This window comes from Triticum aestivum, unplaced genomic scaffold (assembly GCF_018294505.1).
Source record: "Triticum aestivum cultivar Chinese Spring unplaced genomic scaffold, IWGSC CS RefSeq v2.1 scaffold140838, whole genome shotgun sequence".
NCBI lineage: Eukaryota > Viridiplantae > Streptophyta > Magnoliopsida > Poales > Poaceae > Triticum > Triticum aestivum.
In genome coordinates, this window is record NW_025225422.1 from 1 (window position 1) to 13145 (window position 13145).

At 47.2% G+C, this 13145-nt stretch overlaps 1 protein-coding gene across 1 annotated transcript; it reads right to left on the minus strand.

The window, feature by feature from the left end:
• Positions 1-1699: 1699 nt before the first annotated feature.
• LOC123172176 (probable fucosyltransferase 7) lies at positions 1700-4046 on the minus strand. The gene is made up of 2 exons (XM_044589183.1): positions 3796-4046; positions 1700-3512 (listed from the first exon to the last, which is right to left on the minus strand). The coding sequence occupies exons 1-2, from the start codon at positions 3938-3940 to the stop codon at positions 2023-2025; spliced, it is 1635 nt and encodes a 544-aa protein (XP_044445118.1). The 5' UTR covers positions 3941-4046; the 3' UTR covers positions 1700-2022.
• Between the last annotated feature and the right edge of the window lie 9099 nt (positions 4047-13145).

Below are 13145 nucleotides of genomic sequence, written 5' to 3' on the forward strand. Positions count from 1 at the left end.
GAAGAAATAGTGGGCCTTATGCGCCTTAGTGGAGAGAGAGAGGACTGGCCTAGGGCAGGCCGTGCGCCCCTCCCACTCTGGTCCGAATTGGACTAGGAGAGGGGGGGGCCTTTCCTTCTCCCTCTCCTCCTTCCTTTCCCGGAAAGCGGGGAGTCCTACTCCTACTAGGAGGAGGACTCCTCCTCCTGGCGCGCCTACAGGGGCCGGCCGGCCTCCCCCCTACTCCTTTATATACGGCGGCAGGGGGCACCTCTAGACGCACAAGTTGATCTGTTGATCTCTCCCAGCCGTGTGCGGTGCCCCCCTCCACCATAATCCACCTCGATCATATCGTAGCGGTGCTTAGGCGAAGCCCTATGTCGGTAGCATCATCGTCACCGTCATCACGCCGTCGTGCTGACGAAACTCTCCCGTGAAGCTCTGATAGATCGGAGTTCGTGGGACGTCATCGAGCTAAACGTGTGCTCAACTCGGAGGTGCTGTGCGTTCGGTACTTGGATCGGTCGGATCATGAAGACATACGACTACATCAACCACGTTGTGCTAATGCTTCCGCTTTCGATCTACGAAGGTACGTGGACACACTTTCTCCTCTAGTTGCTATGCATCACCATGATCCTGTGTGTGCGTAGAATTTTCTTGAAATTACTACGTTCCCCAACAAGAAAACATACGCGGTTTAGTATAGTAACTATTATGACTGTTATACGGAGCTCAGAAACTCACCGTAGTGCTTATTTTATGGTTTTTATGATTTAGATCGACCAGGAAATTAGTTTCAACTTAGTCTTTGTTTCTTTTTCTAGAATACGCACTAGCGTGCGTATCATACATTAAAGAAGGAGAAAAGGTAAAGAGCCCCATCCACCAATGGTCAAAGTTTACATGTGGTTACAATTGTTAATAGCAACCCTACCACTGCCACACATGGCCGGCCGCAACCTAGCTACTCGCGCCATCCCACCTAGCAAGCACTGACAGGAAAGTTGCCATGTCGTGTCTAAACATCCTAGCCTGAGCCCATGCTTTGCCCTCGTCCTCAATGCTAACAATGACCGTTGTCGTCGATGGAGAGGCGCCATCGAAAACGATCTTGTTTTTATGCTTCCAGAGCTCCCATAGGCACAGAGAGATCATGGTGGTGACATCCCTCTACCGAATCCCGATAGACGAGCACGTTGTGAACCATTCGACGATCGAGTCCTCTTGGCCTGGTGCCCAACCTGGCTTGCCCAGTGCCGCGAGCACGGCGCCCCACACCATTCGGGCAAAAACACAAGTTAGCATGATGTGATTGATCGTCTCCACATCCTGATCACAGAAGGGGCAAGCCGCCTGGTGATGAAGCCCTCGCCGCGCCAACCTGTCCGACGTCCAGCACCGATCCCGGGCTACCAACCAGTTGAAGAAGTGACATTGTAGGGGAGCTTTGGACTTCCACGCAAGAGTAGCGTAGGTTGCCCTCTCGAGGCCTCAGAAATTTGTCGCATAAGCCGATCTGGCAGAGTACTGCCCAGTTTCCTCCCAAGCCCATCTGACTGTCTCTGGCGAGTCTGGCGTTAGCTGAACCACAGCCGTCGCCGACGAAAGAGCTAGGTACTCCTGAAGGGTGGCCTGGTCCACATCCGGCCCAGCTACCATCAGCAAACGCCTGCGCGACAGTCATAGTCCTCCTCGATCTGATGATTCGTACACAATGTAAGTTGAAGTGGATGGCAACTTTGTTTTTCAGTTACAATTATTTAAAACTGATGGCACCCATTAGATTTGCGTCGTGATTCTTACTCGATGAGAGTTGCAACTAATTCTCGATCAATCGAGAACTAGTCGCTTCATTATTTTTTCCCACAAAAAAAAGCCAAACTAGAAAACAAACATAGAGAAAATTCTTATACGACCCATTTGTGGACCAACCAACACGGCAAATCAGATAGGAAACTAGGATGATTGCCCCCAAGACCAAGAGGCCATGATGAAGCTACGATGAGGCTGCCAAATTGAGGGAAGGCCAGCTGAGCTGAGTTACTCCACCAACTGAACGCCATACGACACATCCTCGCACTGCCGGATGTACGGGACCAGCTTGCCGTTGTCGCTGTCTCCCCTGGTCCGGCAGTCATAGTGCGGCGCCTTCATGAAGCAGGGCTCGATGGTGGAGGCGAGACGACACGGCGGATCGGGGACCTTCCCGTCGACGGGGAGCATGAGCACCCAGGGCCTCAGCCCGGCCAGCCCCTGGCTGACGTAGCCGAACGTGGATTGGGCGGACGTGACGACCACGTCCGAAAAGCTGAGCAACACTATCTCAGCCAACGCCTTCTGGTTGTGCTGCCGCTTCTCCGAGTGCTGCGTGCCCAGGTGCGTCGGCTGGAACACGCTCACAGTCACAGCCGCCGCGCCGTGCTCGTAGTACAGGCTGCTCAGCTTGTCGTAGTAGTCCCCGTTGAGCGACACGATGAGCACGGCCTTGCGTTTCTTCTGCTCCTGCTCCTGCTCCTGGTGGTGGTCAGAGGCAGAGCTCGGGAGAGTAGCGTTCTCGACGGCGGGCAGGAGGCTCTCGCGGCTCGCGCACGAGATGATCTGCTTGTAGCGTTCGTCGGCGGAGATGCGCGCATACTTGAACTCGCGCACCTGGACGCCCACCCGCTCCTCCGCCGGGGCGAGGTACGAGCTGTAGTACCGCGTCGCCATGCCCCACACCGTGTTGCTCGGGTGGAACAGGTACCGCCCGAGGTGGTGGAACACAGTGTCGCGGCGCGGGAACAGCCGGACCAGCTCTTCCTCGTACCGCGGGAGGAAGAAGAGGCCCGGCACGAAGTAGTTGTCGGAGCGGAGCACGAGCCATCGCACGCCACGCAGCGTCTCCTGTCCGTCGTCGCAGAAGAAGCGCCGATCGTCCGGCTTGTAATCTGTCTGTAGGTGCACGTACAGCCACGGCGCCGGCGGGTCCCTGCCACGGCCCACCGCGTTGCCGAGGCTCTCCCGGGTGCGGACGTTGAGCCCCTTGATGCCCTGGATGGCAAAGCCTTCCTCCGGGAGCACCCAGGTGGTGTTAGAGCCCGGGAACGGCTCGCAGAACATGTCGTTGAGGTCATCGGCGGGGTGGTGGACAAGGAGGACACGGTCAGTGAGCAGCGCGTAGAGGAAAGCGGAGGCGGTGGAGAGGATGCGGTTGCCGAGCCCCTCTACGGGGGTCCAGATGATGTAGCTGCACTCGGTGTCGGAGCTGCTGGTACTGTTCGATGACGCATGCCCATCCATGGCCTCGCGCAGGCGGGCGACGGCGCGCGAGTAGGCCGGTGTGCCAGGCCCGCAGAGCTGGTGGAGGGACTCGTAGCGTCGGAGGCGCGAGACGAGGTGCGATGACAGGTTGTGGAGCGACGGCTGGCGGTAGAGCGAGGCGCGGTAGCGGCTGAGGCAGGAGCGGTCATCGAAGTCCGGCGAGAGGAGGCCGCCGAGGAGCGGATCCGCCGTCGCGGAGGGGCCGGCACGGCCTAGGCCTTGTTGGTACACTACATATAGTTCAACCATGTTGATTATTTCACTTGGTATTCCCTCCGTTTTAAAATATAATGCATTCTCGGTTTCAGCGTTTCAACTTTGATCATAATTTAACCAACAAGACCGACTATGGCGGGAGCAAAAGTTATACCCGCCACAGTCGGTCTCCTTAGTTAAATTTATAGTTAAAGTTAAACCTCAAGAAGTGCGGGCGCACTATATTTTGAAAAAAAAAGAAGTATATATACTGATAATTTCTCCGTAGAGTCTAGTGCAAGATGGAGCTGTACGTACCAGCTTTTAAGAGTGGACGGCATCCGGGCGAGACCCGCGTGGCCATGAAGAGCACGACAACCAGGCTCACCGCGACCACTACTAGCACAATCGGGCGAACGGCGCCGGACGAGTGCCGCTGAGTGGATGGCTTGCCGCCCTCCATCTTGAGTTCATTTCACTACTAGGCTAGGCAGCCAAGCGCTAGCTATATATGCATGAACAAGCGTGATATATCTTTGCATATCCGCATGCATTTCTCTTCTTTTTGGCCCTCCTTGTTCCACGTCCTGCTTACATACAGTACACTACATATATACTACTCCACTAGGAAGGAGTAGCCACGAAGAAAAGCACATGCGTTGACCTCGACTTGTGTGTGCCCTCATGGTCATGGACGGGATGAGTAACGCGGGGTTAAAGTGGCAAGCAGTATGATCCTACTACAAGTTAGAGCGAGCTGACCAAATCAAGCACCACCACCAATTCCGCGCTGGATCGGCGACCTTACGCGCTCAATATAATGCACATCGATCCGACGGCGGTCGCAACATGCATGTGCCGCTGGGCTGATAGAGCTATACACGACTGGCAGCGTGCAAACGACGGTTGTGCAAATGCTGCGTATTTTCAGGTCAACCAGGAAAATTTGTGCATAGATTTATCAAGGTAATCGAAAAGAAACAGTCTAGCAAAATCGTGTGTTGCAATGTTAGAATTGAGCACACAAAAAAAACATGGCCAATGTGTTAGATGAGAGCACAGAACCATGAGTACCATTACAATTCCATGCTCTTCTTACTCTCAATTCGAAATGAAAGTGAATGATGAGATTTAGGCAACTGCTAGCCCGTACACTGCATATTAATTTTTATGTAAGAATATGGTACATGTAGTCTCAAGCAGAATTAACAGTAGCTTCGTACTACATTTTACAAAACCTGGAGTGGTACACCATTAATTTGGTATATTATTTTACACAGAACTTGGAGAACTGCCATTTTCCAACCTTCAAAACTGGATTGCACCCCATGTGCAGCCAAGACTTGTGGTTCCACATTTGCACAAAACACTAATCATGTCATAGAGGCAAAATCTTGTCAGCCATCTGACTGACAGAGTGTCGTTGGCCTTGAAATTTCCCATTTCCAAGCATGAAATTATTGGATTAATTACTAACAAAGGAGTTGGAAGAAACTGTCGAAGGTATCACCTGCAGATACAGGCCAGATGCTAAACAGTGAGAAGTAGCTGGTGCAACTGCTGATTTAGAGTCAGACCGCCTAACATTCATAAAGAACTTTAAACATTCTTAGGATTTTCCCTGTAGAAACATATCGGTATGCATAAAGACATGAGGTGGAGCAAAAGTTGAGCTGCTAAGACAGGCTTAACGAGACGAAGTAACTCATAGGAAAAATGGTAATATAGAACTTGTTGGATCTTGGCCAGTGGTAAACGTCCGTTTATGTTGTTTGTGATAGGCCTTAGATCGGAGTAGGCTAGTAGATCCGGTGAACCTACCTTCTTTAGGTGCGGATGAGCTCAATCTAGCGCCGGCCATGGTGGTGTGGTGACGGCGGCGATGTGGACAGAGATGGCGGCGGTGGTGTGCTTCCCATGAGCGCCGCGCTAACCCTAGATCGGAAGGGAGTGTCGGTGGGGATTGTGGCAGCGATTAACCTCGTAAGTCATGCCCCGGCCCCCACCTCTATTTATATAGCGCGGGTCACAGGGGCCCACCAACCATGGTTTGGTTGGGCGCCCCCGATCAGGGCGCGAGTCAAGGGCCCGTTCGACCCGTTGGGTTTGAACGGGATAGAGATCAACCTAACATTCTCCCCCTTGATCTCAACTTTACTTTTAAATTTATACTTTCTAGTTTATTTGTGTCATCACATATTGGTACATAGAGCATGTTTCATCGTCACAGCTTAATTGCCGTTAGAATCATACAGCTACAACATACGTTATGTTCAGAAGCAAATTCTGTTTCTTTTGGGCCTATCCAGAAATCATAAGGCTTTCCCTTAAACCCATGTCGGCTAAGTGTTCCTTGAACACATTGGGTGGTAAGCCTTTCGTCAGCGGATCCGCAAGCATATCCTTTGTCCTTATATGCTCGAGACTTATAGTTTGATCCTGGATTTTATCTTTCACAACATAATACCTTATCTCTATTGTTTTGGCAGCATTACTCGACTTGTTGTTGTGAGCGTAAAATACTGCGTGTTGGTTGTCACAATACATCTTTTGTGGTTTGTGAATAAAATCTACCACTTTCAAGTCGGGTATAAATTTCTTTAGCCATATCGCCTGCCCCGTGGCTTCGAAGCATGGTATGAATTCTGCATACATCATGGACGATGCAACCATCGACTGTTTGGAGCTTTTCCATGAAATAGCTCCCCCAGCGAGAGTGAAGACGTATCCTGACGTGGATTTTCTATCATCTCTGTCCCCCGCAAAATCTGCGTCTGAATACCCTTTTATCTCTAGGGAATCACTTCTCTTGTATATTAGCATGTAGTCCTTCGTGCCTTGCGCATAATGCAATGCTTTCTTTAGCATCTTCCAGTGCTCCATGCCTGGATTCTCTTGATATCTATCGAATACCCCGGTGATAAAAGCTAAGTCAGGGCGAGTGCCCACTTGTGCATACTGTAAGTTGCCAACTGCCGAAGCATATGGTACTGCTTTCATTTGATCGATCTTGTACTGGTTCTTGGGACATTGGAATTTCCCAAAACTATCGCCCTTGACTATAGGAGCAGGTGTGGCTTTACTCGCATGCATATTATACTTTTTAAGAACCTTTTCTAAATATGCTTTCCGCGATAGTCCTAAGACTCCATTGTTTCTATCTCGGTGAATTTCTATGCCCAAAACATATGATGCTTCACCAAGATCTGTTATGTCAAAATTTGAGGATAAGTATTTCTTTGTTTCTTTTAGTAGACTAACATCACTGCTAGCAAGCAGGATATCATCTACATACAAGATTAGGAAAATATATTTCCCATTTTTAAACTTTGTATAAATGCAATTATCCTCAATATTTTCTTTAAATCCAAAACTTTTAATCGTTTGAATAAACTTTAGATACCACTGCCGAGAGGCTTGTCTTAATCCATAAATGGATTTCTTCAGGCTGCATCCCATATTTTCCTTGCCTTCCATGATAAAACCCTTGGGTTGTTTCATGTAGACCTTTTCTTTTAAATCACCATTCAGAAACGCCATCTTAACATCCATTTGATGTAACTCTAAATCAAAAATAGCAACTAAGGCCATTATGATTCTGAAGGAATCCTTACATGAGACGAGAGAAAATGTCTCATTGTAATATATCCCTTCTCTTTGTGTAAATCCTTTTGCCACGAGTCGTGCTTTATACTTTTCTATATTCCCTTTAGAGTCATACTTAATTTTATAGACCCATTTACAGCCTACTATTTTGGCTCCTTTAGGAATTTCCTTTAAGTCCGAAACATCTTTGGAACTCACCGATTTCATCTCGTCTTCCATTGCCTTCATCCACTTCGATGAATGAGAGCTTCTCATGGCTTCTTCATATGAGGTGGGATCTTTTTCCACATGAACCATTTCTGTGTTATAAACTTTAAAGTTAGTAGAAATACCTGACTTTCTTGGTCTTGTAGACCTTCTAAGGGCCTCAGTTTCTGGCACATTCTGTGCCTCAACTTCTGGCACTTCTTCTAAAATTTTCTGTTGCACCTCCCTTTCATGCTCAACAACGGGTTCAGTCGGCTCCTGACGGACAGGTTCTGGGTCTGCTCGCATAGTTGTCATGGGTGGAGTTGCAACTGGTAGTGAGAAAAAATGGCTCCTGAATCATCGGATTAGGTGCATGCACCCTCTTCTCCTCAAGATCAATTTTTCGAGCTACCAAGCTCCCCCTCATCATTTCGTCCTCAAAGAATACTGCATGTCTCATTTCTACAAACTTTGTATATCTGTTTGGGTAGTAGAAACAAAAACCTTTTGATCTGTCTGGATAGCCAATGAAGTGGCAACTTACTGTTTTGGGATCTAACTTTGCAATGTTTGGATTAAACATTTTGGCATCAACAGGGCACCCCCACACCCTGAAGTGATGTAGGGAGGGCACCCTTCCTGTCCATAGCTCGTACGGTGTTTTGGGCACCGACTTGCTTGGTACTCTATTGAGAATGTGAATGGCGGTTTTAAGCGCCTCCATCCATAATCCCAATGGCAAGTTGGAATAACTCATCATGCTGCGCACCATATCCATAAGTGTACGGTTGCACCTTTCAGCTACTCCATTTTGCTGAGGTTCACCCGGCATTGAATACTGGGCAACTATGCCAGTCTCCTGTAAGAACTTTGCAAAAGGTCCAGGGACTTGGCCATATGGAGTGTGCCGACCGTAGTACTCTCCCCCACGGTCGGACCTTACTATTTTTATTCTTTTATCATGCTGATTTTCAACTTCAGCTTTGAATATTTTAAATTTATCCAACGCTTCAGATCTTTCTTTGATTGGATAAATATAACCATAGCGAGAGTAATCATCTCTGAATGTTATCAACGAGTCATATCTATCCACACTTTTCACCGGAAATGGTCCACAAATATCTTTGTGGATGATTTCTAGTGTGCTTGTGCTATGGATTGCACCTTTTTTGATTTGTTTTATATACTTTCCTTTAATGCAATCTACACATTGTTCTAAGTCTGAGAATTCTAACTGTGGAAGAATTTTACTTTTGACTAATCTTTCTATTCTCCCCTTCGAAATATGGCCCAAGCGACAGTGCCATAATTTCGATGAGTCGAATGTTCTCTTTCTTTTCTTTTGTTCTTTATTCGACACGGAAACATGTTCATTCACATTGCATACAGAATGCACTTTTTCATGAAGTGATAACAAATAAAGCTCATCATGTAGTAAAGCATTACCCACATAAGCATTATTATACCATATGGCACACTTGCCATGTCCAAAATAACACTCATAATTTTCTTTGTCCAAACATGAAACGCTAGTTAAGTTTCTATTACATGAAGGAACATAAATAACATCTCTAAGTAGAAGCTTGAATCCATCAGCTAACTCCAAGGAGATGTCGCCGACAGCTTCAACTTCCGCTTCCATTGGCTACTTCAATGCCTCCTTCTCTTCTTAGCATAGTCCGGGTCGAATGGAATCCCTGTAAACAATTTGCAACACGAACAGTTGCCCCTGAGTCAATCCACCAAGTAGATTTCGAAAACTATGTGTAGAAGGATTCATTAACTAAGGAAACAATGTTGTTACCTTGCTTTGCCATTAAGGACTTCAGCCAAACAGGGCAGTCTTTCTTGTAATGCCCGGTCTGCTTACAGTGGAGACAAGTGTCTTTGTCCACTAGGAAAGACTGTTGCTGACGCTGATGCTGATAGGGAGCTTTTCCTTGTGGCTTTGAAGCAGAACTTTTGTTGTTTTGATTGTAGTTCTTTTTCTTATGATCCTTCACATAGTTGAGTATACCACCATGTGAGGCTTTTAGTCTGTCCTCTTCTTGGACACACATTGTAATTGTCTTTTCAATGTCCCATGTTCCAGGTGACATATTGTAGTTCACAACAAAAGTTTCAAACTCCTTTGGCAGTGAAGCCATGACCAGGTGGACCAGGAGCTTTGGTTTGATCTCCAGATCCTCATCCATGGGCTTTAACTTTGCTGCCATATTGCTCATCCTGAGGATGTGCTCTCTTATTCCACCACCTGTGTACTGTTCTGTCACCAGTTGTTTTAACACCTGGGTGGCATATATCTTTGAAGAGCCAGTGAACTGGCTCTTTATCTTTGTGAGCAACTCCCCTGCGAAAGTGCACTATACAATGGAGCCCACAATGGTGCTCTCAATTGTATTCTTTATAAAGGCCATGCACTTTTAGTTTGCATTGACCCACTTTTGGTTGTCTATGATGTAGGACATCTCCAAAGGAGCATAATCTCCCCTCTTTTTAGCCCATGCAGCATCATCATCAGTGGTCTCTCTTACTGGCTCTGTAGGTCTGACCGGCTGTGGTTCATCCAGAACCCAGTCCAGATCAGCACAGACAAATGCCAGTTCAACTTTCTTCCACCACTCAGTGTGATTGTCACCTCTGAGTGTCAGATCTTCTTTTAGGCAACTCATCAAGTGAAAGCCTCCCAAAATCACAATTTAAGTGACATCAATATAACAGTCATATGCATTAATCTAACGTTGGCCAAATTAAACATATAATTGTCTATGCAATTAAATCTATATTACCGTTGGGCAAAAATTAGAAATAAATGCACCTTTAAATTTCAATAATAAAACATGATCATGTTATTAATAACGTTGGTCATAAACATAGCATAATCATATTCATTCTAATAATCACTTTAACATGCTGTTAAAAACATAATACTATATAAACTTTTATTTTCTATGTGAAAGAGCATTAATTATTTACGCAGCGGAAAAACATGAATAAAAATTCATGAACCTTTTATTATTTACAAAAACTTTTCTTTGACCGAATAAAAAATCATGAACTTTCTTATTCTCTTTATAAAAATTCATGAACATTTCTTTTCGGAAAATTTTCTATTTTCATATTCGGAAACTTTTCTATTTTCTAAACAAACTTTTCGTTGGAAAAATTTGCATAGAAACTATATATAAGATTTGCCCAAAAGCTGGACAAAGTTCATCAAAACTCTGCTGTGAAAAAATAGCAGAGAAACCCTACAGCCTGCTACTGCGCGGCGGTGGCCCGAGCGACGTGGCCGACGGCCTGCGCGCTGTGGCAGCCGGCCTCAGCCCAGCGTGTGGGCTGCGCCTGCTGCGGCGGCCTTGGCTCCTTTTAAGCACAGTGGCCCAGTGGCTGGATAGGGTTTGCGGCCTGGCCGTCGGATTTCATCCGACGGTCCAGCGCCTAGATCGGCCGAACAAAACGCCCAATCCAGCTCCCCTCGATCGAACCCTAGCCATTCTTTCCTCCCACGCGCCGCTCATCCTGTCGTCGGGCCATCACGCCCGGTCGCCGGAGATGGCCACCATGCCGTGGTACCAGGACGGCCGCCGGCCACCGGAGACGGGGCTGATAGCCACCGCTCCCGCGAGCTTTTCTCCCTCCCCCCTTTTTCTCTTTGCGTAATCATCTGGCAGAGAGAGAGAGAGAGAGAGAGAGAGAGAGATCCGGCGGGCTTCCTATGCGGCGCCGTGACCATCCCCCTCGCCGGCTGCGCGTCCACCTTGCGGTGAGCGCGCCGCTGTCGAGCGGTTTGTTCGTGATGCCCTTTGCCCTGTTGGGAGGCTGTGTTCTTCTTCCCCGCACCTCGGCTTGCTGATGCGTGTGGGGATCGAGAGGAAACGCGCGGCCGAAGTGGCGGCGCACTTTGCCGGCGAGACCCGAGGCCCTCTGCTGGTGAACTTTCCTTTGCCCTCTGATTAGGGTTCTTGGGGAGGGGATCTCTTTTTTCTTTTCCTTTTTTTTCTTCTTCTTTGTACCGAAATCAACTAGCCCGATCTAGCTCTAAAACCATTGATAGGCCTTAGATCGGAGTAGGCTAGTAGATCCGATGAACCTACCTTCTTTAGGTGCGGATGAGCTCGATCCAGCGCCGGCCATGGTGGTGTAGTGATGGCGGCGATGTGGACAGAGATGGCGGCGGTGGTGTGCTTCCCGTGAGCGCCGCGCTAACCCTAGATCGGAAGGGAGTGTCGGTGGGGATTGTGGCAGCGATTAACCTCGTAAGTCGTGCCCCGGCCCCCACCTCTATTTATATAGCGTGGGTCACAGGGGTCCACCAACCATGGTTTGGTTGGGCGCCCCCAATCAGGGCGCGAGTCAAGGGTCCGTTCGACCCGTTGGGTTCGAACGGGATAGAGATCAACCAAACAGTTTGAACCCAGGTTGGTCAGAACTAATAATGCATTTGTTCTCTTTTGTATTAACTTATTCGGTGGGCAACTACCGCTAGAGCTTGTACACTATCTTATATTTAGTAAAGAAACTGCATATATTTAAGAGTAATAGACTTACTAAAGTAGACAGCACAATCTCCTAAAGATCTTTGTTTATATCTATCTCATTATGGAACTGGGGCAATGGTGTTGCCAGAGAAGCCAAAGTACGAAAATTCAGCAAACAACATAAAAAAGGGCAAATATATATAAATACAGTATAAAGAAAACATACCCTTTTTCACAGAATCACGATGCTTTTCGATGTTTCGTGTACTAGTGCAACAAATCTGTCAACTGGAAGGCAATAAGGGAAAACAAAAATAGTCCTAATTTGACAACATGCCAACTATCTAGGCAAACAATGGCATAACATCATGAATGATGCCTTATCCAAACCATAAGGCACCAATGCGATATTAGTTATTGGTGGCGACCACCTACATTGAGTAAGACACATGTTAAGAGACTTCTTGGTAATTAAAATAAAAGTAGTAAGTTGCCATCTAGCATGTGTTCTACTTCTGATAGCTGCACATGCAAACTAACCTGGTTAGGTCTGGCTATAATAAACAGAGTGTATCAATCTCATACCGATTTTCATTTTCTTTAGTATGATTTTGTATTTCCTAACAAAACAAATAACTTTAGGAAGATTACATGATGGGTAATAAAACAGCTTCGCCAATGCATATCCAGGCGTCTATATGGACTCTATGAAAATCCGCCCCAGCTGTCTGTTTGCACTTTCGCCGGTCTACCCTGAAAGATGAGACGGCCATGAATCATGACCTATTTAGTTACGGGTCCGTCTAAACACGAAAGATGACCAGTAAGTCCATGAACCAGTTTTATGACTTACTTGTGCAGATCTCGAACCAATTTTATGACTTACTTGTGCAGATCTCGCTCTGTCTTTCTGCTGATTTCAACAATAGATTCCTGCAATACATCAAACTGATGACAGACCCTCTCCGGATTGTAGTATTCGACGATGTGGAAGTTAATAAGAGGATACGGGCATAGCTAATGCTTGTCATCGGATACACAGTCCGGGTTAAGGTGAGCAGTAAACGATGGCTGGCAGAATATCGAGTACGGTTGCCACATTACCTGAAAACGTTCTGATGTGAGGTATCTAAGCATCATACAACAAACAGCATCGCTCAAGCGATGCAGGAAATCTTACCTTATCGTGCATGAGCATGTCGAACATGCCCGAGTAGTGCATGTATAGATCATGTTGGTTACATGGCGCCTCTTCAAATATGATGGCGTATGTGCTATGGCGATCAGGATCAACCATTGGTGGTAGTGTAATTGGTACACAAGGCCAGTTCGGGATGTTCAGCCTGCCAACCGGAAGATGGAACCATGACCATAGCAGGAGTAGCACCACGC

What these genes read in the sequence shown, in the direction of transcription:
- LOC123172176 (XM_044589183.1), bottom strand. Translation starts at nt 3,940, where the DNA reads ATGGAGGGCGGCAAGCCATCCACTCAGCGGCACTCGTCCGGCGCCGTT. An exon ending in CCGTCCACTCTTAAAAGCTG is followed by an intron (nt 3,513 to 3,795) that starts GTACGTACAGCT and finishes AACTATATGTAG; the next exon opens with TGTACCAACAAGGCCTAGGC.